Source organism: Mytilus trossulus, chromosome 12, assembly GCF_036588685.1.
Source record: "Mytilus trossulus isolate FHL-02 chromosome 12, PNRI_Mtr1.1.1.hap1, whole genome shotgun sequence".
Classification (NCBI taxonomy): Eukaryota; Metazoa; Mollusca; class Bivalvia; order Mytilida; family Mytilidae; genus Mytilus; species Mytilus trossulus.
The window spans coordinates 23,320,014-23,339,600 of record NC_086384.1 but is presented as its reverse complement, the minus strand read 5'-3'; the positions used below and the strand labels follow the sequence as shown (position 1 = coordinate 23,339,600).

Here is a 19,587-nt window from a genome sequence, read left to right as displayed (position 1 = left end):
TAAATTCATTCAGTAGTTTCAGAGGAGATTAAAAGTTAGCAAATATGATGAACAAATTGTGAAAAATTGTCATTAAAGGACAATAACCCCTTAAGGGGTCAATTGAAAATTTTGGTCATATTAACTTATTTGTAGATCTTACTTTGCTGATCATTTTTGCTGTTTACAGTTTATCTTTATCTATAATAATATTCAAGATAATGACCAAAAACTGCAAAATTTCCTTATAATTACCAATTAAGTGGCAGCAACCCAACAATGGGTTGTTTGATTCATCTGAAAATTTCAGGGCTGATAGATCTTACCCTAAAGAACATTGTTAATCCATGTCAGATTTGCTCTAAATTCTTTCGTTTTTGAGATACAAGCCAAAAACTGCATTTGACACCTATGTTCTATTTTAAGTAACAGCCGCCATGTTTTTTGACGGATCAAAAATCGAAGCACACACTTTGTGCAGGATAATCTAAGGAACAATCATGCTAAGTTTCATCTAAATCCATTCAATAGTTTCAGAGAATTTTTTAAAGTTAGCAAATACGATGAACCAATTGTGAAAAATTGTCATTAAAGGACAATAACCCCTTAAGGGGTCAATTGAAAATTTTGGTCATATTAACTTATTTGTAGATCTTACTTTGCTGATCATTTTTGCTGTTTACAGTTTATCTTTATCTATAATAATATTCAAGATAATGACCAAAAACTGCAAAATTTCCTTAAAATTACCAATTAAGTGGCAGTAAAAAGGTTTGTTTGATTCATCTGAAATTTCAGGGCTGATAGATATTGACCTAATGAACATTTTTACCCCATGTCAGATTTGCTCTAAATTGCTTTCGTTTTTGAGATATAAGCCAAAAACTGCATTTGACCCCTATGTTCTATTTTAAGTAACGGCAGGCATGTTTTTTGACGGATCAAAAATCGAAGCACACACTTTGTGCAGGATAATCTAAGGAACAATCATGCTAAGTTTCATTCAAATCCATTCTGTAGTTTCAGAGGAGAAGATGTTTGAAAAATTGTTAAGGACGACGACGACGGACGCCAAGTGATGAGAAAAGCTCACATGTGGTGAGCTAAAAAAGAACTTTACCGTTAAAAATCCCCCAATTCAATTGTTTTCATTCAACAATTTTTCAATGTTTTTACATCAGTTTCACTTTTGCAAGAGTTATTTATCATTAGTTGCATATCCAACTATTCATATTCTTTATCTAATAGCAAGATCCATAATGGCTTTCATAAGACCAATTTCTCTGTAAGTGGTCAAAAACAATTTAATTTGATGGTATCTAATCAACAAATTAATGTATTGATTATGAGAAGGTTGAGTGTTAGCTCAGCTTTCATCAGTGACATTGTGTGTCCTTGGTTTCACATTTCTTGGCCATTACAGGAAATAGTTATTGAGTAATATGCCACAATAAAAACAAGGAAATCACCAGTCATAAAAAACATATTTATGGACTACATGGACTATGGCTTGGAATTTAATGGCTACTGTTGCCCATAACTTTAGTCAAATATTTTTTTCACAAGTAACAGTCAAATTTAATACAAGAACATAAAATTATTAAAATAATATAAGCAAAGATGAAATACAAGGTTGTCATATTTATGCAGAGTACAAAAACATTCCTTTGGGTGCAATTCAGTGGTTGGTATATTTTTTAACAAAATTAAGGTCTTATCTGAAGAAATTTCTTTTACAGATAATCAGAACTACTATTTAAAATAGGATATTTAAAGAATACACCTACTATTTAAGGAAAGGTTAAACCGTAGTGAAAAATGTCAAGCAGCCGGAAGAGAAAAAAAACCACAGTAAGCTAACATAAACTACAAAATTAATAAGCACATATACCAAGAATACAAGGATTATCACGCAACATTGCCATATATAAATATTCAAATAATGTCAGTGATGTGAGCCAAAGACACCCCCCAAAAAGCAATATATAGTCATATATCCATACAGAGGCAGCTAAAAAAAGGCCAGCTCAGAAGGTTACGCATATTGATCAATTCACTGTTTTCCAGCATGAATATTGATGGACATTGTTGTAAATTTTGGCTGAATTTAAAGATACATATAATTGGCTTAGATTTACAACAAGATGTATCAGTCATAAATGAGAGTCAACATCTTCCTAGTTTAAATATCTTTAATTATTAGGATGACTGATACCTAAAATATATATGTTCACAGCGTGACAGGACATTAGTAAATGATAAGTTACCCAAGAGAAGACCCAACAGAAAAGTGCTATTAAGGCCACACCAATTTAATTTCTTGTTCTACAGATTTTTGGACTCCAAAAATTGGGGCGAGCGAGCGATTTGAAAATTTTAATAAAAAAATATTGAATTTGCAAATTTTAGAGGCGAAGCTTAAAAAGTAAAGGCGAGCAATTATAATTTTTTTTTGTAAACATAATAGGTATGGTTTTGACTATATTAAAACTTGATTTATCACTTGTACCTTGACATTTCTTTAATTTATGAAGTATTTTTTCCCTGTTCAACAAGAAATAATTGAATAATTAAATCTGGTCTATGTATGTAAGACTGACAATGAGACAATTCTCCATCCAAGTCATAATCAGGTTCAGAACAACCCCTTAATGTTATGAATATCCCTTTTATGAGGGGTCAAAATATTAAAGTTACAATGTATAATATATTATTTTTGTAAAAACACTTTAAGTACTAAAGGGCTTATATTTTCCCAAAGAACTATAATATTTGGTATTAAATGGTCAAAACATGTCCAAGAATTTTGTAATATTCCTGGACTTTAACCATGTTAACACATTTACTTTAACAGTTTAATATTATTCAAAATAAGTGGACCCATCCCTCTTTAAGCATGTTTAGAAAAGTTGTTTGAAATATAATGTATTTCTCCTCTTTTTGAGTAAAAAATTCTAACTTGTGAAAGGTTTTGTATAGTAGCACTGTACAAATCCTTAGTATTTCTATTTTCTTTTCTACAACAGACTGAACAGTAAACATGGTAAAATGACCCCTTCAAGGCCCTTGTCTGAGGGAGGGTTGGTCCCAACCTGATAATAACAAACATAGGTCAAATTATGGCCTTTTACACAGTACTTTGATCAAGACCAACCAGCAAGCTATAAGGGACCACAACTTAGTATTGTACACAATTCGAACAGGAAAACCAACAATCTAAATTATATTTCCAAACGGGAAAATACTAATGAACCACATCAACAAACGACAACTGCTGAACGAACTTAGGTTTCTGAATCAACCAGGACAGGTGCACAAACCTGCAGCGGGTATGACCGTCACCATACATTATAATTGTAGTTGAAGGCAAATCCTTCAGAAGTTCTTTGTACTTTATTTTAACAACGAATTTTTTTTTTATAGGGAATATAAGTTAGGGGGAAAGAAACCAACGTTTTGTTCTGTACTGGTATTTCTATTTATATCGGAGCACTCCCGCTTGGAATAAATTCAGTGGTTTCATGCTGAAACAAATATTCTCGTTGTGGGGTGCTGATAGGTTAAAATTCGTTATATAAAAGGTTAGACTGTGATTTTAAAAAACAAATGTTGAGATCTTTATATAATATTTACAAAAAAAAACGGTGCGGGAAATGAACATGATTTCATTTCCGGATGCGGGAAGCGGGAATATAATAAAAATTAAAAAAATCTGTTTTGAAAAAAATAGATGCGGGCGGGTCCGTCGAACAAGGAATCAGATTGGTGTGGCCTAAAGAGAAGATGACAATTAAAAAAGATGACAAAAGATATCGATGACATGCATTTGTACCTTTGGCTTAATAGATAAAGTGTCTTACCTAATACCAAAGAAGAATTGGCTAAAAAGTAGCTTTCAAATATATGTAAAGTAAGATTTGTTATAATTAACTATAATGTTATAAATTATCGAGCAAGAATGTATTTCTAAAGTAATTAACTCATAATGATGTAAGAAACTAGCTTACTTTGAACATATAATGCACTCTTCATGAATAAAATCTTGTTATATATTTTCAACCAATATAAAAGCCAATTATATTAAAAGGATTTAAATAATAAACAGATGTTTACTTCTATATCTTATATAATACTTTTAGATCAAAAACATTCAAATATATTGTATTGAGATAATCAATATGGAATGTGTAATCAACAAGTTTTTTTGTACGTAACATGTATATGCAAAATTTTTATTGAACATTTAAAACAAAAATGATTTATTCATTTCTAAAAAAAAAAAATAAAAAAAAAAAAAAAAAAAAAAAAAAAAATATGGCTGCATTGATTGCTCGGGACTTAAGTATAATCGGACAAGAAATATATTGGATCATCTCTTGATCTGACGAGAAATTATTTTATAGCTTATTAACAATTACATTATTGGTGAATATTTGGTCCATTTATATGTGTAATGGCAGCTAATATGAAATAATGATGCAGGGAGACATTAAATGAAGAAGTTTGGATGCTTCTTTAAGAAGATTAAATGCTTCCTTTATTTTTTTGTTGGGTTCCTTATCTTATAATTGCTTTATATAAAATAAGATTTTTGAATGGTGAATATATTTAGAGTAGGCAGATGATAATCCATTGGAGTTTAAGTTAACATGTAGAAAACCTTTCTTTCCTGGCATTCATTTACCATGTTTACAGATATTGCTTTTGAACAGTATGGTACTAAATCCAATATTTACAATACAATTTAAAATGAAGCAATAATCAAATAATGTTATTTATTGTATTATTGTGTTAATTGTATAGTGTGTCTTTTGATGTTACTTATCTACTGAAGAAGGTTATAAATCCTTTATACGCAAACTCTGTCTGTGTTATTAATATGAATGCATAACTTTTATATATATATGACGCCCGTCAAGCAAAAACCACCCTTATCGCATTTGACGTCGTTATCGGTAGTCAACGCTAGAATGTAACGTAGAACAAACCGATAAATTGCACGTTGAAATCGAGATATTTTTTCTAAACATAGAGTTATCCATGTGAACTGAACAGTCTATTCTTATATATACTTCTGTAAAATAATGCCGTATTTACGATTTTAAATTAAATTTTGTGATAAATTTCTATTAACACTTTACAAATGCTTGTTTTGACACGCTGTATATATATTCTTACTGTTTTGAGAGGAATTATTTATAAACAATATAATAAAATCCCACACATCAGCAAGTCTCATTATGACATAGGACCACAATATGAGATGATTTACGTATTAACCTTCTATAATATATAAGTAATACCAATGTTGTGTGAAAAAAAAAACCACTAAAATATTTTCTAAAAAACACTAAAAGTTGTTTTCCGCAGCTAGATTTCTTTTATACTTTTAATACGGCAAGTTATTGTATGAAGAACCCAAGAAAATAATATTAAATATTTGGCACAACATCAGTATGCATGCCAACTGCGGAAAATCTTGCATGGTTAATCACACGAGAGAGTTTGCTTACAAGAAATTAAGTACGACAGAGAAGAAAGTCTGTCTGAAATTTTTCGTCTTTTATTTTGCCACGCTCCGCAATTTTAACTACTGTATATAAAACAATAAACCATGTGTTCAATGAAATCATTCTATGAGTATTTTATCAGAATATATATCAAACAAGAATGTGTCCCAAGTACACGGATGCCCCACTCGCACTATAATTTTCCATGTTCATTGGACCGTGAAAATGGGCTAAAAATTCTAATTTGGCATTGAAATTAGAAAGATTATAACATAGGGAACATGACTGTGTACTTAGTTTCAAGTTGATCGGACTTCAACTTCATCAAAAACTACCTTGACCAAAAACTTTAACATAATGACCTTCTACTATCGATCGTTGGTGGGGCATAAACATTTGCAATGCGTTTAAAAGCGGTAAGTATGAAACAAATACCAGTTCATAATTATATCACTCACTTTAAAAAAAAGTGGGGGTAAAAGTGGGGTATACTGTTTTGCCTCTGTCTGTCCTTTAGTCAATTCATCCTTCAGTCCGTCCGACTCCGTTTGTCCCATGAATATTTTCGTCGCATTACAAGGATTTCTATAATTTGGTTTCAGGGTTTTTATAATTCAGTTATATCGTGCGATGCGTTTTCAGATTCATCACCCAACAACTTCCTGTTTACCGAAATATTTCGGCGGGGGTATCATCAGTAAGAAGTAACTCAAAAGTTTCACTTGTTTTAAATGCTTTAAAATTTACTTAAATCTCCTACTAGAATCGCCAAAATCTGCTTTAGAGGTCCCGGCCACTCATCTTTTAAGTGGAAAGGGGATGGAATTAGCTCGGCTCATACGGCACAAAAACTATATTGAACCTACAATTCGATTCTTTGGCTAGGATGTTGTCTTTTTGACAGATTCTGCATTAATTTTCCTTTGTCAATTTTATTCAGTTTTATCGTAATTATTGTTTTACATTTTCTAAAAGTGAACAAAATATAGGTGTTCTGCTTCCATTCGAAAAAAAAATCTTTTAATCTTTTATTCTTAAATGGTCTGTGTGGTAGGCCATGAAGAAACAAAACAACAAAGAAAGGAAGAAAAAACGAACGAAAATAAAAGATGCTAGAGGCTTGAGCTTATTCGAAAAATGATTAACAATTTTGGATGCATACACGAGATTGCTTGAGCTGGTTAATCATTGTTACAATGTTGTCAAATATATGTATACTTTTTAATGGTCGCAGTTCAATTTCATTTGCTTACTTGTAATACATTATTTTTCCTTATATTTACGAGATGCGGGATATTGTTTGACTTAAATTGAGTTGTTAACTTTGTTGAATTAAATATGCAACTCCAGTACGAAAGGTTATACAACGACGAGAATACAATTTTTAAATTGATGTTTTTGACTTAATGATCAGAAGTCACTGACTGTGTTACCCATTGTGTAAATCTCTTAATTCACGAATAGATAAGGTTAACAATCCTTTGATAAATTTTCAATGGAATTTTTAAACGCCAAGTAAAAATCAGAAACAGAAACAGAAACAAATGCAATTTTGCAATGTTGCGTTAATTTTCAAAAAAGATGATGCTGGATATATTACAATGATCTGTAAACATGAAGCAAGGACTAATTGAGACAGCACAAGCTGAAAAAAACACCATATAATTAGATCACATCAAATAATCTTGTTGTTCTTCATTTTTTTTCAATCTTGAAATGTCATACTTTAGATGTTAAAAAACGATCTATTTTACTTTTGCATAATATTGAAATATTCAAGTTCACTTCGAATCGATATTCAGCAAAATTTATTATAATTATAGTAATACATAAAAATAGTTAATATTTATTACGAAGACGGACAGATTAAAATTTCGCACTCGAGATATATTTTTAATGTTATTTGATAAAGTTTTTAAATGTTATTTTTCGTTTAAATCACTTTTAGTTAAACGTGCGTTACAGTTTGTTTTGTAAACATTTACATGCGTATATATATTTATTGCAAGAAATATATCTGAAACGGACGAAATTGCACACGCAGCTGCAGTTCTCATTTAACGATAACATTGAAGATAATACATGTAGAAATTAACTATCCAAAGAAGACAAAGATACGTATTTATTGGGTAAATTAAAATAAAAAGGCGTAGATAAATCCCGTTCTAGCTACGGAGAGCGAAAGCGAACAAAATTTTACATAAACTTTTGACAACAGGTAAGTTTGTCGAGATGTATTGCTGTTACCTATAGTATTCTAGAGTCCCGTTTAAAATCTTTGATAAAACACATCAACAGTTATAGAAATACAAAGAAAATATCAAAGTTGTAATAGACGTTTGAGGGAATTTTCAAATATGGTACAATATTTGAAAAAATAGGCTAGTCTGCATGGTTTACCACAAACAGTACCTCATAACAGACATGACTCTGAACATCAGATTGTGTTATCTTCTTGTGAATCAAAACAGTCGGTTTTTGACACATATGTACCAGCATTTTAGAACTGGATGTAGATATAAGAAGGTGAAAATGAGTGTCAATGAAACAACTCACCATCCATGTCATAATTTAAAAAGGTAAACCCTTATAGGTCAAAGTACGGTCTTCAACACAGAGCATTTATAGACTAGATATGTCCACTGAACAGAATGAACAAATGTCTGGTCGCCTTGCTGTCCGCACATAATGTTTGCATCTATATATTCTTATGTCGTAGGTGGGACTCTTATACTAGTATAATAGTCCCATGTCTTACGTATATGCCTTCAACATTGAGATAAAACATGCCGTATTGTAGGCTATAAAAGACCCCGATATGAAAAATCTGAAACAATTGAATTAATTACAGCCGATTCCATTGAGTGTGTAGACAGGGTAATAACTTTGGTTAGCTAAGGTATACGACAATCCGTTCGGAGTAGCCTGGTCTTATAACAGACAGATAGATTGGTTATCTGTCGGATGAGTTTACATTTAAAGGAGTGTAGTTCACCTGAACTAAAAATGACTTCACGGTTAAGCTAGTCGCGAATCAAGCTAACCAAAGATATTACCTTTGCCTTCACACTCAATAGAATCGACTGTAAATTAATACCAGTAATTAACGCCTAATTGGCAAAATACATTCCACTCCGTTAGATTAAATGTTCAAATCACTGACCTTCCACGACAAATTCCCACATTGAGCTCCTGTTCATTTCTAATTTTATTGTCAATTTGAATATGAATGGACAAAGTGTTTAACTTGCATTATGAATTTATTCAATCTGAACCTGAGAAAGTTCAAATAAGAGTAAAAATGAGTCACGTTGATCCTTAATATCACATAAATATAAACAAACACCACCCGTGCAATCATAAATTATAAACAGAAAACTCAGATGATCATGTCATAAAATCAAATGAGTGATACAAAAAATAACACAGAAATTTAAAGTTTGAGCAACACGAACCCCATGAAAAACAGATAGTGCCCTGTAAGAATCAGGAGTTCACACTTCAGTGTTTTTTTTTATTACATTTGAGATAACGCTGAAATTTATACCAAAATAAAAAGAATTCTTTTAAATTTGGGATCCAACAAATGAAAGTCTTTATTGTTCTGTTATTGAAAGAGAAAAAAATCGGTATATGACTGACTATCTTGCTTTGTGTGTGCTACATGTAACTGGACAATATTAGAAAAAATAATCCTTTGGTCATACTAAACGTTTGTTGATTTTGTCAAGCTAAAAAAGATATTGACGATCAAACTGTGATACTGTATCGCATATGTGACAGAATTCTTCCAAAAATCATCATCAATAAGTTAAGTCGGTTAACATTGTAAGCAAGAGAACGATGACACTACTTAGAAAATGGATAGATTAGAAACTAATTTTATCTGTTTAGATTAAACCTATTCTATGGTATCAGACTGAAGTACCATATTATTTCATCGTTGCTCATGATAAATCAGAATTTAATTTTGCCAAAAAAAAATGCACAAAATAAAAGAAATAGATACTCTGCATCATCCTTGATAATAGTTCGATAAGTTGGCTCGTTCTGTAGATATTCATGCAGCCAGAACTGCACGTGTTAGGTAGGAACATCTATACATGTATCAAAAAAAATCGTCCATATGCTAGGAAGGGATATCCGGTTACATTTTGTCAAGCACCAGGAGAAGAGTAAAGTAGTAAATTGCAGCAAACTTTAAATCGACGTCAAAGTGCATGATTTCAATGTTACGTTGAATTTTACGTTAGAACACATTTCATGTGTTACCAAAATTGAAATTTCTAAACTAATTTTTCACCGATCGTTTTCAAATTTTTTACATTGTGTTGGCATAAGTATTTTCTGTTTAATTAATTAAAAATCTAATAACTCATAATTTTTGCCATAAGGGTCGTTTTTGCTTGTCGGGCGTCATATATATGCCAAAAAATATAAAATTGATTTTTTTTTTTATAATAGAGAGAATAACTGTTTATCCCTGGACGATGGATCATAAACACTGCAAGGGCCCCTTGTGTATACATTGTACTTCCCTGGGTTATACAAGGTAAATTATATTCAGGTGATTTTCAATAAATGTATTTTAAGTAAAAAAATACTTCTTAATTATTTGTTACTCCAAATTTGATTGACCTTCCCCTTGTGGTTCACCATAAACTAGAACTTATCACAAACTAATACATTGTTGATGCCATCCCCAATACCAGAAACAGCATACCTACATTGTGTATCTCGCTTTTTGACTCTGTCAAGGCGAGACAAAAACTGATCAGATCTGCAAACATATATATTGAATGATTGGCATGATATGGTGTAGCTTTATGATATACATGTACATCAAAACAAGAATGCTGACCACTAAATTACAATTAAGGGACATTTAAATTTGTTGTCCAATTTAAAGTTCATTTTGATAAAGCAGATCTTCAACAGGTTCTATTTGTAAATATAGAATTGTGATGGTCAGATGATGACTACACAGCCAACTGATGCTATAATAAAAATCATTAAGTAATAGCTTCATAGGTTCCTCAACCTAATCAATACATCAGCAGCTTTCAATAAGTAATAACAGAGTCAATAACCTTAAACTAGCATTGAACTCATTAGAGATTAAATAAGATAGTGTGCCAAAAAGATTTTATAAAAAATTAGACTTTGCCAAGGTCACATTAGTTAAAAATAGTTAAAACCAGTAACATTCTATTACATCCAGTAAATTTATAATAGATCTGTTCCTTTTAAGCATATATAATTACTCAAGGAAGTCTCCTTCAAAAGAGTAGTTAATTATGAAAGGGACACCTTTTGAATTTTGTCAGATTTTCACTTTACTAGCAGAAATACATTTCACCCCAACTACAAACATTAGTTTAATAAGTGGCAAAAGTATAACATGAATACACCCCATATTATTAAGTCTTAGGTTGCTCTGACATCCAAATGTTCCCGTCAGAACTTTGGGAGTGGGCAAACCACAGCAATATTAGACTAACTAGTACATGTAATCCTAAGCACTTCTTATGCAAGAAAGCCTCAGTCTGGGTAATCATTCTTTTATTTCAAATCATTGTATTGTATTGAAACAAGCTGATTCATTTATGTACTCCAATATACAATTACATGTATGTGATATAACTATAAATTGACCTAAAATTTGCTTTATTAATAAAATATCTTGACCTTAAATTATATCAACAAATATTTTAACCCATACAGGTCTCTGCAACATGCTATCATTGTTGGTTCCTTTGCATAATATAATTTGTAAACAAATTTACCATTACAATTAAATCAATAGAACTGTGAAATAATCAGCTTTAACTATTCATAATAAAACTGATTAAAAAAATAACAAAATCAATTTACCTTCCATAGAATTTTTGTTTTGACATGGAACAAAGTGATATAATACCAATAACCCAATTACAGAGACTGCTGTATTGTTTAAGTTCTGTCATCGATCATTCTCTTTTACAGCTGATTACAAAATGTGTGCCATATATATCAACAGAAACTGGAGGCATAATGACCATTTCAACATACTTCCAAGTATATATGTCCCCATTCAAATGCATTGATCGGCCAAAAAAAAGGGGGTTTCCAACCCCCTGGACCCCTCCCCTGGATCTGACAATGAAATGGACTATTGAACTCCCCTTAGTGTATTTTATGATTTATCTATGGTTATTTATCAACGTGGGGGTTCAAAACAAAGTCTTTTCAATTATAACAAATCATAACAGACTAATGACTGAAACATTGGAATATAATTAACTGTACAAATCAATTCAATCATCTAATATTAAAGTCTTTTATTGAATATCTAATTATTCTTTTTCACGGTTTTATAATTAGGTTTTATAATTATGAAAAACTTGCGAGTTATGATAAGACTGCTGCAGGCCTGTATCCCATGAATAACAATGCAAACGTGTACATTATCAATTTACAAATGTACCAGCATTTCTTAATTGGTGGTTGGAAAAACACAAAGCAAAGCAAGTTTAAAATTAGTAACTTTAAGTTAATTTTGGCATAACCCTAAGAAATTCAGCATGGCATGAAATAATTATGCAATCAAAAATTTAAAAAAAATTAATATATATGCAAGTTTTTTGTTTTCATGAATAGAATCCAGTCACTATTTTCCCATTAATAAATTATTTTAGAATTCAAATATTTCTGTGATTTTGTAAAATAATGACATATTATAGCAATTGATTAGTTTTGGGGTTCCAATTAAGTTATGGAGTATGACACAATTTTCTCCCTCAGTTTATAGTTCTGTGGTGGATCCAGAACTTTTCATAGGGATGGGGGCTGAATGACCTAAGAGGGCCGCTCCAGTCATGCTTCAATGATTCCCTTTATGCAAATCAACCAAATTTTTCCCACAAAAGGCACCCCCCCCCCCCTTGGATCCGCCTATGGTTCTTATAACACAACTTGCATGCTCACTGTTCCATGCTGCTATTGAAAAACATATTTCAAATTCATAAGGAAAAATATAATCATGATAATATTCTTATAGACATCATCATAATTGTGAAAAATGAATTAACTCCATCATACATTTGAATGGATACTACAGAATTATCGAACATAATCTTGTCAAAGCTTAATCAATGATATAATTCCTGTCATATTCACTTCTCATTATGAGAGTGACAAGGAGAAAAATGATCATGCATGGAAAAAAAAAAGAAGACATAAATGAAAAGTGAAAAGAGAGACCAGAGTTGTCAACAATGTTAACCTTACCTTGTCAAAGAGTCAAGTATCCCATATTGTCCTCTGTTAAAGTATTGATTTCCTGACCAACATCCCCTTATAACAATATTGATAAATACTTCAGATGGAAATTTAATCCCAATGAATTGTACTCACTGTTCTAACAATTATGTAACATGTTAATAAATTGCTTTAGAACAGCAAATTTGAATTTTAAATTATCTAAATTTATGTTTCATAAATAGTGCACTTTTGGATAATTGAAACCTTGTCAGATGGTAAGATGTATTCAATTAAGATTCTGTTATCCATGTATAATTTACGTATGATCATGACTGCATAATATAAAGCTCTCATTAAAATATTTTGAGATAACCTAATAAAAAAGGCACAATTACAACATTGTTCATAGTAAAACTTAATCAGATAAGACAAGGTTGACATAGAAAATTACAGTTTTCTTAATTTTTCTCCCCATCTGTAAACACCATAAATAATACACAGTAAATAAACTCATCATAGATACCAGGACTAAATTTAGTATATACGCCAGACGCATTTCGTCTACAAAAGACTCATCAGTGACGCTCGAATCCAAAAAAGTTAAAAAGGCCAAAAAAAGTACGAAGTTGAAGAGCATTAGACCAAAATTCCTAAAAGTGTTGCCAAATACAGCTAAGGTAATCTATGCCTGAGGTAGAAAAGCCTTAGTATTTCAAAAAATTCTAAAATTTGTAATCAGCAAATTTATAAATATAACCATATCAATGACAATTCATGTCAGCACAAAAAGTGCTGACTACTGGGCTTGTGATACCCTCGGGGAAATAAATCTCCACCAGCAGTGGCATCGACCCAGTGGTTGTAAATAAACTCATCATAGATACCAGGACTAAATTTAGTATATACGCCAGACGCATTTCGTCTACAAAAGACTCATCAGTGACGCTCGAATCCAAAAAAGTTAAAAACAGTATATAATGTTAAAACAGCTATATGTCCCCATTCAAATGCATTGATCCGCCAAAAAAAAGGGGCTCCAACCCCTGGAACCGCCAATGGTTATGCTGTAAATGGGAGACCAATAATGTTTCAACCTTCACTTTCCAAAGCTAAGAACTTAACACCCGTTATTATTCTGAATATCTAACCTTCAACAGTACATTTAAATCCATATTACATCCAACACTTTCAGTCCAGTTAAAGCCAGCAGACCAAAGGAAAATAACCCCATAAACACCTCTTCACCAAAAAGTATATGAAATGTACATTGTAGTATGAACAACCAGATGCTCCGCAGGGCGTAGCTTTATATGACCGCAGAGGTTGAACCCTGACCGGTTGGGGCAAGTATGGACACAACATTCAAGCTGGATTCAGCTCTAAATTTGGATTGTGATTAAATAGTTGACACAGCATAGGTTTCTGACATAGAATGAATGTTTTCTAATGAACTTAAATTTTTTGTTTTCTCTTAGAGCAATTCACTATGCTGTTGAATATTAATCCTCTCAAAAAAATGTTTGAAGAAATTTTCTTTTTCTTTATGAAATTTCAAATGAGAAAAATTGAACCCAATTTTTTAATCACATCCCCCTTTCCCTTATTCCAAAACTAATCTCAATTAAAATATTCTAATGGAGTTTGCAACAATAACTACTCATTTAAATACATCATAAAATATTAAGATGTAAAAAAACTGCTTGTTATCACTGAATGGTAAAGATTATTTAAATTTATCAGTTGGTGGTAAAAAGTGAATATACATTGTATATTACAAAGATTTAAGTTGATTCTGGACAAAGAAAGATAACTCCAATTAAAAAAAAATTCTTGCAATAAGATATTTCTTGCTTACTATTCTGGACAAAGCTCTATTTAAAAAAAAAATTGCTATTTCACAATATTGTGAAATTAGATATTTCTTGCCATTGCACAATACTGTGCAATTGAAAAGACTTGCTATTGCACAATACTTAATATAATAATTTTAGATCCAGATTTGAACCAACTTGAAAACTGTGCCCATAATAAAAAATCTAAGTACATGTTTAGATTCAGCATATCAAAGAGGCCCAAGAATTTAATTTTTGTTAAAATCAAACTTAGTTTAATTTTGGACCCTTTGGACCTTAATGTAGGCCAATTTGAAAATGGGACGAAAAATGAAGAATCTACATACACAGTTAGATTTGGCATATCAAAAGAACCCCATTTATTCAATTTTTGATGAAATCAAATAAAGTTTAATTTTGGACCCAGATTTGGACCAACATGAAAACTGGGCCAATAATCAAGAATCTAAGTACATTTTTAGATTCAACATATCAAAGAACCCAACCGATACATTTTTTGTCAAAATCAAACTAAGTTTAATTTTGGACCCTTTGGACCTTAATGTAGACCAATTTGAAAACATGACCAAAAGTTAAAAATCTACATACACAGTTAGATTTGGCATATATCAAAGAACCCTAATTATTCAATTTTGATGAAATCAAGCAAAGTATAATTTTGGACCCTTTGGGCCCCTAATTCCTAAACTGTTGGGACCAAAACTCCCAAAATCAATACCAACCTTCCTTTTATGGTCATAAACCTTGTGTTAAAATTTCATAGATTTCTATTTACTTATAATAACGTTATGGTGCGAAAACGTATAAAAATGCTTATTTGGGTCCCTTTTTGGCCCCTAATTCCTAACTGTTGGGACCTAAACTCCCAAAATCAATACCAATCTTCCTTTTGTGGTCATAAACATTGTGTTTAAATTTCATTGATTTCTATTTACTTAAACTAAAGTTATTGTGCAAAAACCAAGAATAATGCTTATTTTGGCCCTTTTTTGGCCCTTAATTCCTAAACTGTTGAAACCAAAACTCCCAAAATCAATCCCAACCTTTCTTTTGTGGTCATAAACCTTGTGTCAAAATTTCATAGATTTCTATTAACTTAAACTAAAGTTATAGTGCGAAAACCAAGAAAATGCTTATATGGGCCCTTTTTGGCCCCCAATTCCTAAAATGTTGGGACCAAAACTCCCAAAATCTATACCAACCTTCCTTTTATGGTCATAAACCTTGTGTTAAAATTTCATAGATTTCTATTCACTTTTACTAAAGTAAGAGTGTGAAAACTAAAAGTATTTGGACGACGACGACGACGACGCAGACGACGACGCCAACGTGATAGCAATATACGAAGAAAATTTTTTCAAAATTTGCGGTCGTATAAAAAGGGAACCGCCATTACACCAGCAGTAATTTATTTAGCATACCAACAAAACGGAACTTGTGTTTATTAACTTCAAATTGTAGAAGCATCAAAGACTTGAGTTTGTAGCAGCAGAAAATTATATGAAACCAGACCTTAGACATCTGAACAAAGAATCTAATGGCTTAAAGGAATAAATCCAGAAAAAAAACCTACAAAAGATGCAATAAAATCCAGTGAAGTATTCCCGGAAAAACTATGCAGCATACAGAAAGGGCAAGGGAACACTAGGGGAGGAGTATTTGTACTTGTCTGCATTGACATTATAGCAGTAGAAAAATCTGCAAGATTGAGTGCAAGTGCAAGACCAAAAGAATAGACTATATCATCATTGACTACATGTACATACCACACAGATATTTGTATGAGATCAAATAATTTGATAAATCACAAGATCAGATAACTGTAGCAACTAAAGGATTTAATTCTATTTTATGGCTTCAGAGGAATTGTGATCCATTAAACATGTTAATAAAACCATTCACTTCTTTTAATTCTATTTTAGAAATTTTTTAGATACAGTGTTTAAATTGCTGTTCTTCGTCTCAAACTCAGTTACAGTAAATTAAAGGCCTTCAACACAGAACTTAAATATAACTGAAACCACACTGCAAGTTAAGACTGAATCCTAGCACCAGTTGAAGCTGAATTCCTAGTTTGCAAAATATTTATCTTTCAAACTATGTATACGAAGAATACTGTGGTTTAACCAAATATATACGAATACTTGTAATATCTTACCAAATGAGAATCATTTGCCTCTGAAGCACATCTTTCTATTTCACATTTCATGGTTATTCAAATACTTCCAATAGGCCACTGCTTTGAACTTCCATCATGTTTACTTGGCAATGAGTGAAATGTTTATTTACATTTTGAAAATAAAAATATACAGCAGCAGGCAGCTAACTGTTTTCATGTGCTTAATTGCATTTTTAAGCATTTATTTATAAATAGATACATTAATTTGTTCAAAGTTCACTGTACAGTGCTCATGTAAATAAACAAAAGATAAATAGGGCAGTTTACTTCTTGAAACAGTATTACTGACATACAAAGATTTGGTTTGATTGCAAATTGCCAATGAGACTGACTGCGAGCTCTCCACACAGACAGGATAAAAAGGACACATAAAACAATTTACATTTAGGTCACTGTACTACCTTCAACAATGAGCAATACTCTTGTACCAAAAAATAATCCAACTTTACAGTCATATATATATACATTACATTACAATAATAATCTTGTTTCATAGTCACAAGTATGTTGAATATATATATACAAGTTGAACAAAAACTATATATCAATGAAAACTTTAACACTGAACATAAGAAGCTAATGTAAGCAAATTAAGAGAAAAAGTGCCAACATAAAATATCTATAAGATAGTTTTTCAAGGTATACATGAAGAAGCAACACATTTATAAGACTATTCAGGGAAACAACAGATTTTTACCTTGTAATTATCCATTCTTATTCCTATCATTCTTCACCTAAAATAATATATAGGAACTGATGTACAAAAAAATTAGGAATCACTGTGCAGTATACCATATTTACATACAAAGTTTGTATTAAATATATATTCTGTACCTGCTATTAGCATTCCAAGTAAGTTGGTTTACAGTGAATCAAGAAATCTTAAAATAGTAGCTTATGGTGCCTTCTGTGTACATGTACATTTTAAAAACTTTAAAATCACCTTATCATCATGATCATGATCATATTACAAAAGAGCTTGCAATTGATAGACATGATATATCGATGACAAAATTGCAATTGATAGTTAAAAGCGAAAAATTTCAGACTTCATGTGCACTTCCTTTACAAATTCGGAATGTTATTGCAAGTTCATTTTACTAATGTGAAATTGTTACTACTTGCAAACTTGCAATTGAGTATTGCAATATATAGAAATTGCATACTGGTATCTGATCATATGATTATAAGATACATGTACATTCATGTATACATTATCATGATGATGAATGTACATTTAACACACACCTGTATCTGTATGTACGTTTTTCTAAATTTGCCATAATGTGACTTTTATATGAGGAAAAAGCTGCAAGGTATTTCAATCTTTCAAATGTACTCTATATATCTAATAAATCTAGTTTGGTTTTCATCTGTGGTGATTTAGTATCTTAAAATGAAAAATTTGTAAGGGTTCCGCGGAACCCAGTGTCTCGCCTACTATTCTGTAAATCGCAGGCTCAACAAAAATGAGGAAAAAAATCAATAAAAATATTCCTCTTGATACAATCTTTTGATTGTAAGAAGCTTCTGTCCAAATTTGGTAAAAATCTAGGATAGTTATTGAATCTAATAAATGTTTTGAAAACTTTAACTGCAGACTGTATGTAATGTTTCCCCGCAGAAAAGTCCATTTATAAGAAAAATACGGAAAAAATGGAATTTTATTTTTACAAAATTTACTTCTGGATACTATCTTATGATCATAAACAAGCTTCTGTCCAAGTTTGGTACAAACAAAGGATAGTTTAAGAAAGTTATTAAAATTATAAAAAATTTAACCACAGAGTGAATGTAATGTTTCTCGCAGAAAAACTAAGTCAATTTAAAAGTAAAATACAGAAAAAAATGAGTTTTATTTTTACAAAATTTACTTCTGGATACTATCTTATGATCATAAACAAGCTTCTGTCCAAGTTTGGTACAAACAAAGGATAGTTTAAGAAAGTAATTAAAATTCTAAAAAACTTTAACCACAGAGTGAATGTTATGTTTCCCCGCAGAAAAAACTAAGTCCATTTATAAGTAAAATATAGAAAAAAAGGAATTTTATTTTTACAAAATTTACTTCTGGACACTATCTTATCATCATAAACAAGCTTCTGTCTAAGTTTGGTACAAACCAAGGATAGTTTAAGAAAGTTATTAAAATTCTAAAAACTTTAACCACAGAGTGAATGTAATGTTTCCCCGCAGAAAAAACTAAGTCCATTTATAAGTAAAATACTGAAAAAATGGAATTTTATTTTTACAAAATTTACTTCTGGATACTATCATATGATCATAAACAAGCTTCTGTCCAAGTTTGGTAGAAATCCAGTATAGTTTAAGAAAGTTATTAAAATTTCAAAAACTTTAACCACAGAGTGAATATTTGTGGACGCCGCCGACGACAACGCCGAAGACGGAAAGTAGGATCGCTTAGTCTCGCTTTTTCGACTAAAGTCGAAGGCTCGACAAATAGAGATCAAAATGGAAAGAACATTTTTGGTGAAATTAAGACTTGTTAATGTGAATGTTAATTGATTTTGGAATAATTGGGCAGATATCATGTATATTATTTTATAAACATTCTTCCTGGTTCAAGGTGGTAAGTGCTCGAGTTGAAGGTGTAAACAAGACACACAAATAATGTAATCTTCATCCTATTTGCTCACCCAATGGCACTAAATGATATACACACAAATGGAGCATGTTCATGATGTTAGTTAAAGATAAAAGAATGGTCTAGTCGGAAAAGATTATCTTCGTACCACACTGACTTCAATGGAATAAAATTGAGAATGGAAATGGGGAATGTATCAAAGAAACAACAACCCGACCA

The 19,587-nt window shown here is 31.2% G+C and overlaps 1 protein-coding gene across 5 annotated transcripts in view; it reads right to left on the bottom strand.

The window, feature by feature from the left end:
* LOC134693373 (endothelin-converting enzyme homolog) overlaps positions 1 to 19,587 on the bottom strand; it is a 59,832-nt gene that overhangs the window by 31,945 nt on the left and 8,300 nt on the right. Inside the window, exon 1 of one of the 5 annotated variants that reach the window (XM_063554156.1) lies at positions 17,461 to 17,493. The exons of 1 other annotated variant lie outside the window; for it this stretch is intronic. In XM_063554156.1, the coding sequence (XP_063410226.1) occupies positions 17,461 to 17,490 (30 nt within the window). In that variant the 5' untranslated portion in view covers positions 17,491 to 17,493. Of the gene's footprint in view, positions 1 to 3,986; positions 4,034 to 12,758; positions 12,945 to 16,742; positions 16,811 to 17,460; positions 17,494 to 19,587 lie in introns of those variants that run through there. 3 more of the 5 variants (XM_063554155.1, XM_063554159.1, XM_063554157.1) reach the window with 3 other exon arrangements.